Source organism: Oncorhynchus masou, chromosome 31, assembly GCF_036934945.1.
Source record: "Oncorhynchus masou masou isolate Uvic2021 chromosome 31, UVic_Omas_1.1, whole genome shotgun sequence".
Lineage (NCBI taxonomy): Eukaryota > Metazoa > Chordata > Actinopteri > Salmoniformes > Salmonidae > Oncorhynchus > Oncorhynchus masou.
The window spans coordinates 102567734-102589490 of record NC_088242.1 but is presented as its reverse complement, the minus strand read 5'-3'; the positions used below and the strand labels follow the sequence as shown (position 1 = coordinate 102589490).

At 48.9% G+C, this 21757-nt stretch overlaps 1 protein-coding gene across 1 annotated transcript in view; it reads right to left on the bottom strand.

The window, feature by feature from the left end:
- LOC135524845 (transmembrane protein 131-like) overlaps positions 1 to 21757 on the bottom strand; it is a 136219-nt gene that overhangs the window by 39404 nt on the left and 75058 nt on the right. The window contains 9 exon segments of the mRNA XM_064952706.1: positions 83 to 234; positions 1931 to 1997; positions 2181 to 2290; positions 4058 to 4196; positions 11183 to 11297; positions 11935 to 12010; positions 12122 to 12274; positions 15515 to 15601; positions 18771 to 18884. Of these exon segments, the coding sequence (XP_064808778.1) occupies positions 83 to 234; positions 1931 to 1997; positions 2181 to 2290; positions 4058 to 4196; positions 11183 to 11297; positions 11935 to 12010; positions 12122 to 12274; positions 15515 to 15601; positions 18771 to 18884 (1013 nt within the window).

The window sequence follows — 21757 nt, the reverse complement described above, 5'->3', positions numbered from 1 at the left end:
GTGTAGGGATGGGGGGGGGGTAATACTCTGAATATGACACAGTGTAGGGATGGGGGGGTAATACTCAACACCACTGACCCACCTGACTATGAGCAGGGAGGAGACAGAGTGGCTGCTAGAAGGACTGAACCTCAGGCTGAAGGACTTGACCTCTCCAGGCTGCAGGAGCACGTTGTAGACAAACGGTCTGGTCGAGCCCTCCACAAACCCTGAGCTTCCCTTCATTACAGACGACTGGGAGAGGACAGAGAGGACAGAGCAGTCAGAGAGGACAGAGAGGACAGAGACACACAGAGAGGACAGAGACACACAGAGAGGACAGAGAGGACAGAGACACACAGAGAGGACAGAGACACACAGAGAGGACAGAGACACACAGAGAGGACAGACACACAGAGCAGTCAGAGAGGACAGAGACACACAGAGAGGACAGAGACACACAGAGAGGACAGAGACACACAGAGCAGACAGAGAGGACAGAGACACACAGAGAGGACAGACACACAGAGCAGTCAGAGAGGACAGAGACACACAGAGAGGACAGAGACACACAGAGAGGACAGAGACACACAGAGAGGACAGATAGGACAGAGACACACAGAGCAGTCAGAGGACAGACACACAGAGACACACAGAGAGGACAGAGACACACAGAGAGGACAGAGACACAGAGAAGACAGACACACAGAGAGGACAGACACACAGAGAGGACAGACACACAGAGAGGACAGACACACAGAGAGGACAGACACACACAGAGCAGTCAGAGAGGACAGAGACACACAGAGAGGACAGAGGAACACAGAGCAGACAGAGAGGACAGAGACACACAGAGAGGACAGAGACACACAGAGAGGACAGAGACACACAGAGAGGACAGAGACACACAGAGAGGACAGAGAGGACAGAGACACACAGAGCAGTCAGAGAGGACAGAGACACACAGAGAGGACAGAGACACACAGAGAGGACAGAGAGGACAGAGACACACAGAGCAGTCAGAGAGGACAGAAACACACAGAGAGGACAGAGAGGACAGAGACACTCAGAGAGGACAGAGACACACAGAGCAGTCAGAGAGGACAGAGACACACAGAGCAGTCAGAGAGGACAGAGATACACAGAGAGGACAGAGACACACAGAGAGGACAGACACACAGAGCAGTCAGAGAGGACAGAGACACACAGAGAGGACAGAGACACACAGAGAGGACAGACACACAGAGCAGTCAGAGAGGACAGAGACACACAGAGCAGTCAGAGAGGACAGAGACACACAGAGCAGTCAGAGAGGACAGAGATACACAGAGAGGACAGAGACACACAGAGAGGACAGACACACAGAGCAGTCAGAGAGGACAGAGACACACAGAGAGGACAGAGACACACAGAGAGGACAGACACACAGAGCAGTCAGAGAGGACAGAGACACACAGAGAGGACAGAGACACAGAGAGGACTGAGACACACAGAGAGGACAGAGAGGACAGAGACAAACAGAGAGGACAGAGACACACAGAGAGGACAGAGACACACAGAGAGGACAGAGACACACAGAGAGGACAGAGACACACAGAGAGGACAGAGACACAGAGCAGTCAGAGAGGACAGAGACACACAGAGAGGACAGAGACACACAGAGAGGACAGAGACAAACAGAGAGGACAGAGACAAACAGAGAGGACAGAGACAAACAGAGAGGACAGAGACACACAGAGAGGACAGAGACACACAGAGCAGTCAGAGAGGACAGAGACACACAGAGACACACATACATACAAACTAAGGCAAACAAACTGCAACTGAAAATTCTTACAATTCTTCAATAAATGACTTGTAATTGGCTATAAATGTTGTTTCAGTTAGGTAACACTGGTAGTACTGTACAACAGGGTCACAGAGAACTCAAGTACTATTCTGCACTACTTACTAGGTTTCTGTTGACCTGAAATTCCAGTGATTTTGTGTCGATGTTGGACAACTTTCCCAGTGGGAAGCTGGAAAGAGATAAGAGTCAGTGAGCGTCCTCCTTTATTTCCAACCTAAAATGTGTTGAGTACGCAGCGACAGAAAGGCCTGAGGTTGTGAGAGGTGGTTGCTCAGATAGCTGATATCTAATTCATGTACTGTGTCAGAGCCACACGGTGTGCACCACCAGGCAGCTAGGTGCCACTTCATACCTGTCGCTGAGTTTCCCAGCAAACACGGAGGGGTTCGGGTAGAGAGCCAGAGGAAGGATCTGGACATACACTGGGACATCTGCTGGGTTCTCTAGAACAACCTCCGTCTCCTGTAAGACACACAAGGATAAGAGATGAGAGAGCGAGAGACCAGAGTGAGAGAGTCAGGGAAATGTGTGTGTGTGTGTGTGTGTGTGTGTGTGTGTGTGTGTGTGTGTGTGTGTGTGTGTGTGTGTGTGTAGTGCATTCGGAAAGTATTCAGACCCCTCCACTTTTTCCACATTTTGTTACGTTACAGCCTGATTCTAAAATGGATTACTCTACCCACAATACACTATAATGACAAAACAGGTTTTTATACATTTTTGCAAATGTATTAAAAATAACACTGAAATATTACATAAATATTCAGAACCTTTACTCAGTACTTTGTTGAAGCACCTTGGGCAGCGATTACAGCCATGAGTCTTCTTGGGTATGACGCTACAAGCTTGGCACACCTGTATTTGGGGAGTTTCTTCCATTCTTCTCTGCAGATCCTCTCAAGCTCTGTCAGGTTGGATGGGAGCATCGCTGCACAGCTATTTTCAGGTCTCTCCAGAGATGTTCGATCGGGTTCAAGTCCGGGCTCTGGCTGGGCCAGTCAAGGACATTCAGAGACTTGTCCCGAAGCCACTCCTGTGTTGTCTTGCCAATGTGCTTAGGGTTGTTGTAATATTGGAAGGTGAACCTTCACCCCAGTCTGAGGTGCTGAGCGCTCTGGAGCAGGGTTTCATCAAGGATCTCTGTACTTTGCTCCGTTCATCTTTCCCTCGATCCTGACTAGTCTCCCAGTTCCTGCCTCTGAAAAACATCCCCACAGCATGATGCTGCCACCACCATGCTTCACCGTAGGGATGGTGCCAGGTTTCCTCCAGACGTGATGCTTGAAATTCAGGCCAACGAGTTCAATCTTGGTTTCATCAGACCAGAGAATCTTGTTTATCATGGTCTGAATGTCTTTAGGTGTGTTTTGGCAAACTCCAAGCGGGCTGTCATGTGCCTTTTACTGAGGAATGGCTTCTGTCTGGCCACTCTAACATAAAGACCTGATTGGTGGAGTGCTGCAGAGATGGTTGTCCTTCTGGAAAGTTCTCCCATCTCCACAGAGGAACTCTGATAGTGACCATTGGGTTCTTGGACACCTCCCTGACAAAGGCCCCGATTGCTCAGTTTGGCCGAGCGGCCAGCTCTAGGAAGATTCTTGGTGGTTCCAAACATCTTCCATTTAAGAATGATGGAGGCCACTGTGCTCTTGGAGACCTTCAATACTGCAGAAATGTTTTGGTACACTTCCCCAGATCTGTGCCTCGACACAATCCTGTCTCGGAGCTCTATGGACAATTCCTTCGACCTCATGGCTTGGCTTTTGCTCTGACATGCACTGTGTGACCTTATATAGACCGGTGTGTGCCTTTCCAATCAATTGAATTTACCACAGGTGGACTCCAATCAAGTTGTAGAAACATCTCAAGGATGATCAATGGAAACATGATGCACCTGAGCTCCATTTCAGGTCTCATAGCAAACGGACAGAATACTTACAACAATAAGGTGACTTTTTTTATTTTAAATATATATATTTTTATTTTTTATTTTAAATATATATATTTTTATTTTTTATTTTAAATATATATATTTTTATTTTTTATTTTAAATATATATATTTTTATTTTAAATATATATATTTTTTAAATGTCACTATGAGGTATTGTGTGTAGATTGATGAGATTTTTTATTTATTTAATCCATTATAGAATAAGGCTGTAACGTAAATGTTTTTGGGAAAAAGACTGACGACTTTCCGAAAGTATGTTCATATAGTGTACTGTACTCACAGAGGAGCTATTGGTATTGGTGAGGGGAAACGTGATTGGCTGTGAGGCGTTAACCAACGACGGCCAGGTCTGTTGAGCTGTTATTGTTGCCTGGACCGTCTCCTGAAGATCTGTGCTGACTTCAAACACCGTCTCAACTCTTTATACAAAGACAACATCAGGACACTCAGGACTACTGTGTGCACCAACACAGCACTGTCAGATATGGGCACCCTGTTCCCTATAGACTGGAGAGACCTACAGTATGGGCACCATGTTCCCTATAGACTGGAGAGACCTACAGTATGGGCACCCTGTTCCCTATAGACTGGAGAGACCTACAGTATGGGCACCCTGTTCCCTATAGACTGGAGAGACCTACAGTATGGGCACCCTGTTCCCTATAGACTGGAGAGACCTACAGTATGTGCACCCTGTTCCCTATAGACTGGAGAGACCTACAGTGTGGGCACCCTGTTCCTTATAGACTGGAGAGACCTACAGTATGGGCACCCTGTTCCCTATAGACTGGAGAGACCTACAGTATGGGCACCCTGTTCCCTATAGACTGGAGAGACCTACAGTATGGGCACCCTGTTCCCTATAGACTGGAGAGACCTACAGTATGGGCACCCTGTTCCTTACAGACTGGAGAGACCTACAGTATGGGCACCCTGTTCCCTATAGACTGGAGAGACCTACAGTATGGGCACCCTGTTCCCTATAGACTGGAGAGACCTACAGTATGTGCACCCTGTTCCCTATAGACTGGAGAGACCTACAGTGTGGGCACCCTGTTCCTTATAGACTGGAGAGACCTACAGTATGGGCACCCTGTTCCCTATAGACTGGAGAGACCTACAGTATGGGCACCCTGTTCCCTATAGACTGGAGAGACCTACAGTATGGGCACCCTGTTCCCTATAGACTGGAGAGACCTACAGTATGGGCACCCTGTTCCTTACAGACTGGAGAGACCTACAGTATGGGCACCCTGTTCCCTATAGACTGGAGAGACCTACAGTATGGGCACCCTGTTCCCTACAGACTGGAGAGACCTACAGTATGGGCACCCTGTTCCCTATAGACTTGAGAGACCTACAGTATAGGCACCCTGTTCCTTATAGACTGGAGAGACCTATGGGCACCCTGTTCCCTACAGACTTGAGAGACCTACAGTATGGGCACCCTGTTCCCTATAGACTGGAGAGACCTACAGTATGGGCACCCTGTTCCCTATAGACTGGAGAGACCTACAGTATGGGCACCCTGTTCCCTACAGACTGGAGAGACCGACAGTATGGGCACCCTGTTCCCTATAGACTTGAGAGACCTACAGTATGGGCACCCTGTTCCCTACAGACTTGAGAGACCTACAGTATGGGCACCCTGTTCCCTATAGACTGGAGAGACCTACAGTATGGGCACCCTGTACCTTATAGACTGGAGATACCTATGGGCACCCTGTTCCCTATAGGCTGGAGAGACCTACAGTATGGGCACCCTGTTCCCTATAGACTGGAGAGACCTACAGTATGGGCACCCTGTTCCCTATAGACTGGAGAGACCTACAGTATGGGCACCCTGTTCCCTATAGACTGGAGAGACCTACAGTATGGGCACCCTGTTCCCTATAGACTGGAGAGACCTACAGTATGGGTACCCTGTTCCCTATAGACTGGAGAGACCTACAGTATGGGCACCCTGTTCCTTATAGACTGGAGAGACCTACAGTATGGTCACCCTGTTCCCTATAGACTGGATAGACCTACAGTATGGGCACCCTGTTCCTTACAGACTGGAGAGACCTACAGTAAAGGCACCCTGTTCCCTATAGACTGGAGAGACCTACAGTATGGGCACCCTGTTCCTTATAGACTGGAGAGACCTATGGGCACCCTGTTCCTTATAGACTGGAGAGACCTACAGTATGGGCACCCTGTTCCCTATAGACTGGAGAGACCTACAGTATGGGCACCCTGTTCCTTATAGACTGGAGAGACCTATGGGCACCCTGTTCCTTATAGACTGGAGAGACCTACAGTATGGCCACCCTGTTCCCTATAGACTGGAGAGACCTACAGTATGGGCACCCTGTTCCCTATAGACTGGAGGGACCTATGGGCACCCTGTTCCCTATAGACTGGAGAGACCTACAGTATGGGCACCCTGTTCCCTACAGACTGGAGAGACCTACAGTATGGGCACCCTGTTCCCTATAGACTTGAGAGACCTACAGTATGGGCACCCTGTTCCCTACAGACTGGAGAGACCTACAGTATGGGCACCCTGTTCCCTATAGACTTGAGAGACCTACAGTATGGGCACCCTGTTCCCTACAGACTTGAGAGACCTACAGTATGGGCACCCTGTTCCCTATAGACTGGAGAGACCTACAGTATGGGCACCCTGTACCTTATAGACTGGAGATACCTATGGGCACCCTGTTCCCTATAGGCTGGAGAGACCTACAGTATGGGCACCCTGTTCCCTATAGACTGGAGAGACCTACAGTATGGGCACCCTGTTCCCTATAGACTGGAGAGACCTACAGTATGGGCACCCTGTTCCCTATAGACTGGAGAGACCTACAGTATGGGCACCCTGTTCCCTATAGACTGGAGAGACCTACAGTATGGGTACCCTGTTCCCTATAGACTGGAGAGACCTACAGTATGGGCACCCTGTTCCTTATAGACTGGAGAGACCTACAGTATGGTCACCCTGTTCCCTATAGACTGGATAGACCTACAGTATGGGCACCCTGTTCCTTACAGACTGGAGAGACCTACAGTAAAGGCACCCTGTTCCCTATAGACTGGAGAGACCTACAGTATGGGCACCCTGTTCCTTATAGACTGGAGAGACCTATGGGCACCCTGTTCCTTATAGACTGGAGAGACCTACAGTATGGGCACCCTGTTCCCTATAGACTGGAGAGACCTACAGTATGGGCACCCTGTTCCTTATAGACTGGAGAGACCTATGGGCACCCTGTTCCTTATAGACTGGAGAGACCTACAGTATGGCCACCCTGTTCCCTATAGACTGGAGAGACCTACAGTATGGGCACCCTGTTCCCTATAGACTGGAGGGACCTATGGGCACCCTGTTCCCTATAGACTGGAGAGACCTACAGTATGGGCACCCTGTTCCCTACAGACTGGAGAGACCTACAGTATGGGCACCCTGTTCCCTATAGACTTGAGAGACCTACAGTATGGGCACCCTGTTCCCTACAGACTTGAGAGACCTACAGTATGGGCACCCTGTTCCCTATAGACTGGAGAGACCTACAGTATGGGCACCCTGTACCTTATAGACTGGAGATACCTATGGGCACCCTGTTCCCTATAGGCTGGAGAGACCTACAGTATGGGCACCCTGTTCCCTATAGACTGGAGAGACCTACAGTATGGGCACCCTGTTCCCTATAGACTGGAGAGACCTACAGTATGGGCACCCTGTTCCCTATAGACTGGAGAGACCTACAGTATGGGCACCCTGTTCCTATAGACTGGAGAGACCTACAGTATGGGTACCCTGTTCCCTATAGACTGGAGAGACCTACAGTATGGGCACCCTGTTCCTTATAGACTGGAGAGACCTACAGCCCACTATGGTCACCCTGTTCCCTATAGACTGGATAGACCTACAGTATGGGCACCCTGTTCCTTACAGACTGGAGAGACCTACAGTAAAGGCACCCTGTTCCCTATAGACTGGAGAGACCTACAGTATGGGCACCCTGTTCCTTATAGACTGGAGAGACCTATGGGCACCCTGTTCCTTATAGACTGGAGAGACCTACAGTATGGGCACCCTGTTCCCTATAGACTGGAGAGACCTACAGTATGGGCACCCTGTTCCTTATAGACTGGAGAGACCTATGGGCACCCTGTTCCTTATAGACTGGAGAGACCTACAGTATGGCCACCCTGTTCCCTATAGACTGGAGAGACCTACAGTATGGGCACCCTGTTCCCTATAGACTGGAGGGACCTATGGGCACCCTGTTCCCTATAGACTGGAGAGACCTTCCATTTGAAGCATCTTTTAATCCTTGTTTGTTTGTAACAATTGGAAAGACATTGGCAAGTTTGTGTTTGTAATTACTTCATTTTGATGTTTTCGGGGGTCACAGAAGAGAAGATAAACATATTGATTCTATGTTTAGCAGAGATCTCTGTACACTGAACCAAAATATAAAACAACATGCAACAATTTCAAAGATTTTACTGAGTATTTTTTAATTTAACTAGGCAAGTCAGTTAAAGAACAAATTCTTATTTACAATGACGGCCTACTCCGGCCAAACCCGGACGACGCTGGACCAATTGTGCGCCGCCCTATGGGACTCCCTATCACGACCGGATGTGATTCAACCTGGATATGAACCAGGGTCTGTAGTGATGCCTCTTGCACTGAGATGCAGTGCCTTAGACCGCTGCGCCACTCGGTAGTCCCTATAAATTCCTACAAGGAAATCAGCCAATTGAAATAAATTCATTGGGCCCTAATCTATGGATTTCATGACTGGGAATACAGATATATATCTGTTGGTCACAGATACCTTAATATAAAAAGTTGGGGTGTGGAACAGAAAACCAGTCAGTATCTGGTGTGGAACAGAAAACCAGTCGGTATCTGGTGTGACCATTTGTCTCATGCAGAGTGACAGCTTCAATAGCATTGATCAGGCTGTTGATTGTGGCCTGTGGAATGTCGTCCCTCTCCTCTTCAATGGCTGTGTGAAGTTGCTGGATATTGGCGGGAACTGGAACACTCTGTCATACACGTTGATCCAGAGCATCCCGAACATGCTCAATGAGTATCATGTCTGGTGAGGATGCAGGCCATGGAAGAACTGGGACATTTTCAGCTTCCAGGAAATGTGTCCAGATCCTTGCGACATGGGGCTGTGCTTTATCATGCTGAAACATGAGGTGATGGTGGTGGATGAATGGTACAACAATGGGCCTCAGGATCACCTCACGGTATCTCTGTGCATTCAAATTGCCATCGATAAAATGCGTTTGTGTTCGTTGTGCAAAGCTTATGCCTGCCCATACCATAACCCCACCGCCACCACGAGGAACTCTGTTCACAACATTGACATCATGGGGTATGTTTCTCAAAAACATGTACAAAAAAAATGTTAAAAGGTGTCTGGACCCATCTATAACATGCCATTAATATCAAAAATAGAGATTTGGTTGTAAAAAAGAAAAGGTGAAAAGTACTACACTATATAGGGCCCAGGTGACGTTAAGCCACTATATAGGGCCCAGGTGACGTTAAGCCACTATATAGGGCCCAGGTGACGTTAAGCCACTATATAGGGCCCAGGTGACGTTAAGCCACTATATAGGGCCCAGGTGAAAAGTACTGCACTATATAGGGCCCAGGTGACGTTAAGCCACTATATAGGGCCCAGGTGACGTTAAGCCACTATATAGGGCCCAGGTGACGTTAAGCCACTATATAGGGCCCAGGTGAAAAGTACTGCACTATATAGGGCCCAGGTGACGTTAAGCCACTATATAGGGCCCAGGTGACGTTAAGCCACTATATAGGGCCCAGGTGACGTTAAGCCACTATATAGGGCCCAGGTGAAAAGTACTACACTATATAGGGCCCAGGTGACGTTAAGCCACTATATAGGGCCCAGGTGACGTTAAGCCACTATATAGGGCCCAGGTGAAAAGTACTGCACTATATAGGGCCCAGGTGACGTTAAGCCACTATATAGGGCCCAGGTGACGTTAAGCCACTATATTGGGCCCAGGTGACAAGTACTGCACTATATAGGGCCCTGATGAAAAGTACTGCACTATATAGGGCCCAGGTGACGTTAAGCCACTATATAGGGCCCAGGTGACATTAAGCCACTATATAGGGCCCAGGTGACGTTAAGCCACTATATAGGGCCCAGGTGACGTTAAGCCACTATATAGGGCCCAGGTGACGTTAAGCCACTATATAGGGCCCGGGTGACGTTAAGCCACTATATAGGGCCCGGGTGACGTTAAGCCACTATATAGGGCCCAGGTGGCGTTAAGCCACTATATAGGGCCCGGGTGACGTTAAGCCACTATATAGGGCCCGGGTGACGTTAAGCCACTATATAGGGCCCAGGTGACGTTAAGCCACTATATAGGGCCCAGGTGACGTTAAGCCACTATATAGGGCCCAGGTGACGTTAAGCCACTATATAGGGCCCAGATGAAAAGTACTGCACTATATAGGGCCCTGGTGACGTTAAGCCACTATATAGGGCCCAGGTGAAAAGTACTGCTCTATATAGGGCCCAGGTGACAAGTGATGCACTATATAGGGCCCAGATGAAAAGTACTGCACTATATAGGGCCCTGGCAAAAAGTACTGCACTATATAGGGCCCAGGTGATAAGTACAGCACTATATAGGGCCCTGGTGAAAAGTACAGCACTATATAGGGCCCTGGTGAAAAGTACAGCACTATATAGGGCCCAGGTGACGTTAAGCCACTATATAGGGCCCAGGTGACATTAAGCCACTAAATAGGGCCCAGGTGACGTTAAGCCACTATATAGGGCCCAGGTGACGTTAAGCCACTATATAGGGCCCAGGTGACGTTAAGCCACTATATAGGGCCCAGGTGACGTTAAGCCACTATATAGGGCCCAGGTGACGTTAAGCCACTATATAGGGCCCAGGTGACGTTAAGCCACTATATAGGGCCCAGGTGACGTTAAGCCACTATATAGGGCCCAGGTGACGTTAAGCCACTATATAGGGCCCAGGTGACAAGTGATGCACTATATAGGGCCCAGATGAAAAGTACTGCACTATATAGGGCCCTTGTGAAAAGTACTGCACTATATAGGGCCTAGGTGAAGTTAAGCCACTATATAGGGCCTAGGTGATAAGTACTGCACTATATAGGGCCTAGGTGATAAGTACTGCACTATATAGGGCCTAGGTGATAAGTACTGCACTATATAGGGCCTAGGTGATAAGTACTGCACTATATAGGGCCTAGGTGAAGTTAAGCCACTATATGGGCCTAGGTGATAAGTACTGCACTATATAGGGCCTAGGTGATAAGTACTGCACTATATAGAGAACAGGGTGCCATTCAGGCCTCAGCCAGAGAGAGACTCACTGATGTCCCGAGCGATCTTTCAGCTCTCTCCAGCGTCGGATCAGTTTCTGGTGGAGGTCAATGTCAGCATCCCAGATGTCCTCCTGTAAGACCAGGCCGTGGGGACGAGCCTCAGCTTTAAACACAACACTATATTAACATACTGTATATCAGCTGGAAGACACTATATTAACGTAGACTGTTGGTCAATAGCCCAATATTCATGTAGCTGATGGTTATTCACATTCTCATAGTTTACAGCTGAAGGTTAGACGGCCATTTACATTACTATAGTTTACAGTTGAAGGTTAGATGGTCATTCACATTCTCATAGTTTACAGTTGAAGGTTAGACGGTTATTCACATTCTCATAGTTTACAGTTGAAGGTTAGATGGTCATTCACATTACTATAGTTTACAGTTGAAAGTTAGACGGTCGTTCACATTCTCATAGTTTACAGCTGAAGGTTAGATGGTCATTCACATTACTATAGTTTACAGCTGAAGGTTAGATTGTCATTCACATTACTATAGTTTACAGTTGAAGGTTAGACGGTTATTCACATTCTCATAGTTTACAGCTGAAGGTTAGACAGTCGTTCACATTACTATAGTTTACATTTGAAAGTTAGACGGTCGTTCACATTACTATAGTTTACAGCTGAAGTTGAGAGTCAAGGTTAGATGTTTTTAAGTAGCAGGTTGTGTGATGATTTAAAATTTTCTGTGAAAAAAACGAACAAATGATATCATGAGACGTCCAAGTTACTCACATTTCAGAACAAACGGCAACCCCACATAACAGTGGTCGACACACTGCAAACTGGCATCAAAATAAATACGAGCAACCTGCAAAAACAGGGAAATAAAGTGGTACCATTGAGCCCTGCGCTGCATAAATGTTGCCGTTCAGAACGATGTTGTTGCACTGAAGCCTCCAGCGGGAACCCGTGTGTCTACCTTGGACTTGCGTCTGGGTTCCACTCCATTCCTGTCACTACGTAGTCTTTTGTAATAGAACCCAATGTCTTCTGTCAGGGGACGGATGTGTCGGAGTCTCGCTCTCTGGGCGAAGGAACTCTGGATGGTGAAACTCTGGTGAACTATCTTCCCCTGGGGGGGCAGAGAGGAGAGGACAAACACAGGCACCAACAGGCACACAGACACGTCAGGGCAGGGCGACATGACAAGCTACCATACCATAACACTGTTTGAACACCTAACGTGTCATTTCAAGACGGTGAAGAGTTACATTGTAAGAATGTTGTGTTGCATGCTGGAATGTCAGCAATCTGATCTTGTGCCTGTTGTTACTCAATAAGGCACGAGGGGGTCTGGTATGTGGCCAATACACTACGGCTAAGGGCTGTTCTTACGCACGGAGCAACGCGGAGCACCTTTGAAGTAAGATTATGGCTTAACAGAGGGCTAGAGGTAGGATGATGGTTCAACAGAGGGCTAGAGGTAGGATGATGGTTTAACAGAGGGCTAGAGGTAGGATGATGGTTTAACAGAGGGCTAGAGTTAGGATGATGATTTAACAGAGGGCTAGAGGTAGGATGATGGTTTAACAGAGGGCTAGAGGTAGGATGATGGTTTAACAGAGGGCTAGAGTTAGGATGATGATTTAACAGAGGGCTAGAGGTAGGATGATGGTTTAACAGAGGGCTAGAGGTAGGATGATGGTTTAACAGAGGGCTAGAGGTAGGATGATGGTTTAACAGAGGGTTTGAAGTAGGATGATGGTTTAACAGAGGGCTAGAGGTAGGATGCTGGTTTAACAGAGGGCTAGAGGTAGGATGATGGTTTAACAGAGGGCTAGAGGTAGGATGATGGTTTAACAGAGGGCTAGAGGTAGGATGATGGTTTAACAGAGGGCTAGAGGTAGGATGATGGTTTAACAGAGGGCTAGAGGTAGGATGATGGTTTAACAGAGGGCTAGAGGTAGGATGATGGTTTAACAGAGGGCTAGAGGTAGGATGATGGTTTAACAGAGGGCTAGAGGTAGGATGATGGTTTAACAGAGGGCTAGAGGTAGGATGATGGTTTAACAGAGGGCTAGAGGTAGGATGATGGTTTAACAGAGGGCTAGAGGTAGGGTGCTGGTTTAACAGAGGGATAGAGGTAGGATGCTGGTTTAACAGAGGGCTAGAGGTAGGATGCTGGTTTAACAGAGGGCTAGAGGTAGGGTGCTGGTTTAACAGAGGGCTAGAGGTAGGATGACGGTTTAACAGAGGGTTTGAAGTAGGATGACGGTTTAACAGAGGGATTGAAGTAGGATGACGGTAGGATGCTGGTTTAACAGAGGGCTAGAGGTAGGATGATGGTTTAACAGAGGGCTAGAGGTAGGATGCTGGTTTAACTGAGGGCTAGAGGTAGGATGCTGGTTTAACAGAGGGCTAGAGGTAGGATGACGGTTTAACAGAGGGCTAGAGTAGGATGATGGTTTAACAGAGGGCTAGAGGTAGGATGATGGTTTAACAGAGGGCTAGAGGTAGGATGCTGGTTTAACAGAGGGCTAGAGGTAGGATGCTGGTTTAACAGAGGGCTAGAGGTAGGTTGCTGGTTTAACAGAGGGCTAGAGGTAGGATGACGGTTTAACAGAGGTTTTGAAGTAGGATGACGGTTTAACAGAGGGTTTGAAGTAGGATGACGGTTTAACAGAGGGTTTGAAGTAGGATGCTGGTTTAACAGAGGGCTAGAGGTAGGATGACGGTTTAACAGAGGGTTTGAAGTAGGATGACGGTTTAACAGAGGGTTTGAAGTAGGATGACGGTTTAACAGAGGGTTTGAAGTAGGATGATGGTTTAACAGAGGGCTAGAGTAGGATGATGGTTTAACAGAGGGCTAGAGGTAGGATGATGGTTTAACAGAGGGTTTGAAGTAGGGTGCTGGTTTAACAGAGGGCTAGAGGTAGGATGCTGGTTTAACAGAGGGCTAGAGGTAGGATGCTGGTTTAACAGAGGGCTAGAGGTAGGATGCTGGTTTAACAGAGGGCTAGAGGTAGGGTGCTGGTTTAACAGAGGGCTAGAGGTAGGATGATGGTTTAACAGAGGGCTAGAGGTAGGATGATGGTTTAACAGAGGGCTAGAGGTAGGATGATGGTTTAACAGAGGGCTAGAGGTAGGATGCTGGTTTAACAGAGGGCTAGAGGTAGGATGCTGGTTTAACAGAAGGCTAGAGGTAGGATGCTGGTTTAACAGAGGGCTAGAGGTAGGATGATGGTTTAACAGAGGGTTTGAAGTAGGATGACGGTTTAACAGAGGGTTTGAAGTAGGATGCTGGTTTAACAGAGGGCTAGAGGTAGGATGCTGGTTTAACAGAGGGCTAGAGGTAGGATGACGGTTTAACAGAGGGTTTGAAGTAGGATGACGGTTTAACAGAGGGTTTGAAGTAGGATGCTGGTTTAACAGAGGGCTAGAGGTAGGATGACGGTTTAACAGAGGGCTAGAGTAGGATGATGGTTTAACAGAGGGCTAGAGGTAGGATGATGGTTTAACAGAGGGCTAGAGGTAGGATGCTGGTTTAACAGAGGGCTAGAGGTAGGATGACGGTTTAACAGAGGGTTTGAAGTAGGATGACGGTTTAACAGAGGGTTTGAAGTAGGATGATGGTTTAACAGAGGGCTAGAGGTAGGATGACGGTTTAACAGAGGGCTAGAGGTAGGATGATGGTTTAACAGAGGGCTAGAGGTAGGATAATGGTTTAACAGAGGGCTAGAGGTAGGATGACGGTTTAACAGAGGGATAGAGGTAGGATGATGGTTTAACAGAGGGCTAGAGGTAGGATGATAGTTTAACAGAGGGTTTGAAGTAGGATGCTGGTTTAACAGAGGGTTTGAAGTAGGATGCTGGTTTAACAGAGGGCTAGAGGTAGGATGATGGTTTAACAGAGGGCTAGAGGTAGGATGCTGGTTTAACAGAGGGCTAGAGGTAGGATGATGGTTTAACAGAGGGCTAGAGGTAGGATGCTGGTTTAACAGAGGGCTAGAGGTAGGATGATGGTTTAACAGAGGGCTAGAGGTAGGATGACGGTTTAACAGAGGGCTAGAGGTAGGATGACGGTTTAACAGAGGGCTAGAGGTAGGATGCTGGTTTAACAGAGGGCTAGAGGTAGGATGATGGTTTAACAGAGGGCTAGAGGTAGGATGACGGTTTAACAGAGGGCTAGAGGTAGGATGATGGTTTAACAGAGGGCTAGAGGTAGGATGATGGTTTAACAGAGGGCTAGAGGTAGGATGACGGTTTAACAGAGGGCTAGAGGTAGGATGCTGGTTTAACAGAGGGCTAGAGGTAGGATGACGGTTTAACAGAGGGCTAGAGGTAGGATGATGGTTTAACAAAAGTTACTCACAGGAAAGGATGGAGGTAGGATGATGTGTTCAGGATAGCTGTTTAGCTTCCCCACTGCTATCGCAGCCTTCACTGGGATTGTTAATATCTGAAAAACACAGAAGAAAAAACTCTTAAGACTGGTCCTAGACCTGTTTGTGCTGTTGCCATGTTCTCTGGTCATGTGGCATAACACATCACCCCAGGAGCTGTCAAGAGGGCACACACAGATCTCAGATCAGGCAACAAAGACATCACTCATCATGATGGCACATAGTAACAGTACATGCTGTTTTAAAGGACCATAATGAGACATGAGGGGGGGCATAATGAGACATGAGGGACGGGGGGCATAATGAGACATGAGGAGGGGGTGGCATAATGAGACATGAGGAGGGGGGCATAATGAGACATGAGGATGGGGGGGCATAATGAGACATGAGGAGGGGCGGGGCATAATGAGACATGAGGATGGGGGGGCATAATGAGACATGAGGATGGGGGGGGCATAATGAGACATGAGGAGGGGGGCATAATGAGACATGAGGAGGGGGGGCATAATGAGACATGAGGAGGGGGGCATAATGAGACATGAGGAGGGGGCATAATGAGACATGAGGAGGGGGGCATAATGAGACATGAGGATGGGGGGCATAATGAGACATGAGGAGGGGGTGGCATAATGAGACATGAGGAGGGGGGGGCATAATGAGACATGAGGAGGGGGGCATAATGAGACATGAGGAGGGGGGGCATAATGAGACATGAGGAGGGGGTGGCATAATGAGACATGAGGAGGGGGGCATAATGAGACATGAGGAGGGGGGAGGCATAATGAGACATGAGGAGGGGGCATAATGAGACATGAGGAGGGGAGGCATAATGAGACATGAGGGGGGGCATAATGAGACATGAGGAGGGGGGCATAATGAGACATGAGGAGGGGGGGGCATAATGAGACATGAGGAGGAGGGGGCATAATGAGACATGAGGAGATCTCAGGGGGGGCATAATGAGACATGAGGAGGGGGGGGGGGGCATAATGAGACATGAGGAGGGGGCATAATGAGACATGAGGATGGGGGGGCATAATGAGACATGAGGAGGGGGGGGCATAATGAGACATGAGGAGGGGGGGGCATAATGAGACATGAGGAGGGGGGCATAATGAGACATGAGGAGGGGGCATAATGAGACATGAGGAGGGGGGCATAATGAGACATGAGGAGGGGGCATAATGAGACATGAGGAGGGGGGCATAATGAGACATGATGAGGAGGGGGGCATAATGAGACATGAGGAGGGGGGGCATAATGAGACATGAGGAGGGGGGGCATAATGAGACATGAGGAGGGGGGGCATAATGAGACATGAGGGGGGGGGCATAATGAGACATGAGGAGGGGGGGGCATAATGAGACATGAGGAGGGGGGGGGCATAATGAGACATGAGGAGGGGGGGGCATAATGAGACATGAGGAGGGGGGGGGCATAATGAGACATGAGGAGGGGGGGGCATAATGAGACATGAGGAAGGGGGGCATAATGAGACATGAGGAGGGGGGGCATAATGAGACATGAGGAAGGGGGGGCATAATGAGACATGAGGAGGGGGCATAATGAGACATGAGGGGGGGGGCATAATGAGACATGAGGGGGGGCATAATGAGACATGAGGAAGGGGGCATAATGAGACATGAGGAGGGGGGGCATAATGAGACATGAGGAGGGGGGGGCATAATGAGACATGAGGGGGGGGGGCATAATGAGACATGAGGAGGGGGGGGCATAATGAGACATGAGGGGGGGCATAATGAGACATGAGGAGGGGGCATAATGAGACATGAGGGGGGGGGGCATAATGAGACATGAGGAGGGGGGGGCATAATGAGACATGAGGAAGGGGGCATAATGAGACATGAGGAGGGGGAGGCATAATGAGACATGAGGAGGGGGGCATAATGAGACATGAGGAGGGGGGGCATAATGAGACATGAGGAAGGGGGGGCATAATGAGACATGAGGAGGGGGGGCATAATGAGACATGAGGGGGGGCATAATGAGACATGAGGGGGGGGCATAATGAGACATGAGGGGGGGGGGGCATAATGAGACATGAGGAGGGGGGGCATAATGAGACATGAGGAGGGGGGGGCATAATGAGACATGAGGAGGGGGGGGGCATAATGAGACATGAGGAGGGGGCATAATGAGACATGAGGAGGGGGCATAATGAGACATGAGGGGGGGGCATAATGAGACATGAGGAAGGGGGGCATAATGAGACATGAGGAGGGGGCATAATGAGACATGAGGAGGGGGGCATAATGAGACATGAGGGGGGGGGGGGGGGGGCATAATGAGACATGAGGGGGGGGCATAATGAGACATGAGGAAGGGGGGCATAATGAGACATGAGGAGGGGGGCATAATGAGACATGAGGAGGGGGGGGGCATAATGAGACATGAGGAGGGGGCATAATGAGACATGAGGAGGGGGGGGCATAATGAGACATGAGGAGGGGGCATAATGAGACATGAGGGGGGGGCATAATGAGACATGAGGAGGGGGGGCATAATGAGACATGAGGAGGGGGGGCATAATGAGACATGAGGAGGGGGCATAATGAGACATGAGGAGGGGGCATAATGAGACATGAGGAGGGGGCATAATGAGACATGAGGAGGGGGAGGCATAATGAGACATGAGGAGGGGGCATAATGAGACATGAGGATGAGGGGAGCATAATGAGACATGAGGGGGGGGCATAATGAGACATGAGGAGGGGGGGCATAATGAGACATGAGGAGGGGGGGCGGCATAATGAGACATGAGGGGGGGGGGCATAATGAGACATGAGGAGGGGGGGCATAATGAGACATGAGGAGGGGGGGCATAATGAGACATGAGGAGGGGGGGCATAATGAGGCTTGGGAGGGGCTGAGTGCAGGGAACGTGACAGTACTGATTAGGGGAGAAACCGTTGAAGGCTCATGTCACTTAGTTCCCTGCTTAGCAAGAATGAGGCAATGTTTAGAGATATGGAGGAGACTCCACCCGGGGGAAGCCATGTCAGTGTCTGAGTTGCAGGTTTGTCCACCCTTTGGGAACAATTAAACTTGGTTAAGCTTCTCTAGTGTCCGTGAGTTATTTAATCTGAAAGTTGGTGTTACAATGGACCGGCAGCTATTTGGACGGTTTACAGTTAACATGTGGATCTCAAGACAGAATACAGCCCATAATGTGCCCTCTTGGCGGTTAGTGTGTGTGTGTCTAACCTCTATGGGGTTGTTGTTGAACACTAGGAACACGATGCTGCTGAAAACTGTTGAACTGCAGAGCCCAAAGTCCAAGAGGAGCTCCTCCTTTAGCCTGGGGGACAGGACCATGGGCTGGACAGGACAGGGGACAAATTACATGGGCTGGAAAGGACAGAGGACAAATTACATGGACTGGACAGGACAGAGGACAAATTGACATGGGCTGGACAGGACAGAGGACAAATTACATGGACTGGACAGGACAGGGGCCAACTTACATGGGCTGAACAGGACAGAGGACATATTACATGAGCTGGACAGGACAGAGGACAAATTACATGGACTGGACAGGACAGAGGACAAATTACATGGGCTGGACAGGACAGAGGACAAATTACATGGACTGGACAGGACAGAGGACAAATTACATGGGCTGGACAGGACAGAGGACAAATTACATGGATGTGACAGAGGACAAATTACATGGACTGGACAGGACAGAGGACAGGACCATGGACTGGACAGGACAGAGGACAAATTACATGGACTGGACAGGACAGAGGACAAATTACATGGGCTGGACAGGACAGAGGACAAATTACATGGACTGGACAGGACAGAGGACAAATTACATGGGCTGGACAGGACAGAGGACAAATTACATGGATGTGACAGAGGACAAATTACATGGACTGGACAGGACAGAGGACAGGACCATGGACTGGACAGGACAGAGGACAAATTACATGGACTGGACAGGACAGAGGACAAAATGGACTGGACAGGACAGAGGACAAATTACATGGACTGGACAGGACAGAGGACAAATTACATGGACTGGACAGGACAGAGGACAAATTACATGGGCAGAACAGAGGACAATTTACATGGGCTGGACAGGACAGAGGACAAATTACATGGACTGGACAGGACAGAGGACAAATTACATGGACTGGAGAGGACAGGGGACAAATTACATGGGCTGGATAGGACAGAGGACAAATGACATGGACTGGACAGGACAGAGGACAAATTACATGGGCTGGACAGGACAGAAGACAATTTACATGGGCTGGACAGGACAGAAGACAAATTACATGGACTGGACAGAACAGAGGACAAATGACATGGGCAGAACAGAGGACAAATTACATGGGCTGGACTGGACAGAGGACAGGACCATGGACTGGACAGGACAGAGGACAAATTACATGGGCTGGACAGGACAGAAGACAATTTACATGGGCTGGACAGGACAGAAGACAAATTACATGGACTGGACAGGACAGAGGACAAATGACATGGGCAGAACAGAGGACAAATTACATGGGCTGGACAGGACAGAGGACAGGACCATGGACTGGACAGGACAGAGGACAAATTACATGGGCTGGACAGGACAGAGGACAAATTACATGGGCTGGACAGGACAGAGGACAAATTACATGGACTGGACAGGACAGAGGACATATTACATGGACTGGACAGGACAGAGGACAAATTACATGGGCTGGACAGGACAGAGGACATATTACATGGGCTGGACAAGACAGAGGACAAATTACATGGGCTGGACAGGAAAGGGGACAAATTACATGGGCTGGACAGGACAGGGGACAAATTACATGGGCTGGACAGGACAGGGGACAAATTACATGGACTGGACTGGACAGAGGACAAATTACATGGACTGGACAGGACAGAGGACAAATTACATGGGCTGGACAGGACAGAGGACAAATTACATGGACTGGACAGGACAGAGGACAAATTACATGGACTGGACAGGACAGAGGACAGGACCATGAGCTGGACAGGACAGAAGACAGGACCATCAGCTGGACAGGACAGAGGACAAATTACATGGGCTGGACAGGACAGAGGACAAATTACATGGGCTGGACAGGACAGAAGACAAATTACATGGACTGGACAGGACAGAGGACAAATTACATGGGCTGGACAGGACAGAGGACAAATTACATGGGCTGGACAGGACAGAGGACAAATGACATGGACTGGACAGGACAGAGGACAAATTACATGGGCTGGACAGGACAGAGGACAAATTACATGGGCTGGACAGGACAGAGGATAAATTACATGGGCTGGACAGGACAGAGGACAATTTACATGGGCTGGACAGGACAGAAGACAAATTACATGGACTGGACAGGACAGAGGACAAATGACATGGGCAGAACAGAGGACAAATTACATGGGCTGGACTGGACAGAGGACAGGACCATGGGCTGGACAGGACAGAAGACAAATTACATGGACTGGACAGGACAGAGGACAAATTACATGGGCTGGACAGGACAGAAGACAATTTACATGGGCTGGACAGGACAGAAGACAAATTACATGGACTGGACAGGACAGAGGACAAATGACATGGGCAGAACAGAGGACAAATTACATGGGCTGGACAGGACAGAGGACAGGACCATGGACTGGACAGGACAGAGGACAAATTACATGGGCTGGACAGGACAGAGGACAAATTACATGGGCTGGACAGGACAGAGGACAAATTACATGGACTGGACAGGACAGAGGACATATTACATGGACTGGACAGGACAGAGGACAAATTACATGGGCTGGACAGGACAGAGGACATATTACATGGGCTGGACAAGACAGAGGACACATTACATGGGCTGGACAGGAAAGGGGACAAATTACATGGGCTGGACAGGACAGGGGACAAATTACATGGACTGGACAGGACAGGGGACAAATTACATGGACTGGACTGGACAGAGGACAAATTACATGGACTGGACAGGACAGAGGACAGGACCATGAGCTGCACAGGACAGAAGACAGGACCATGAGCTGGACAGGACAGAGGACAAATTACATGGGCTGGACAGGACAGAGGACAAATTACATGGGCTGGACAAGACAGAGGACAAATTACATGGACTGGACAGGACAGAGGACAAATTACATGGACTGGACAGGACAGAGGACAGGACCATGAGCTGGACAGGACA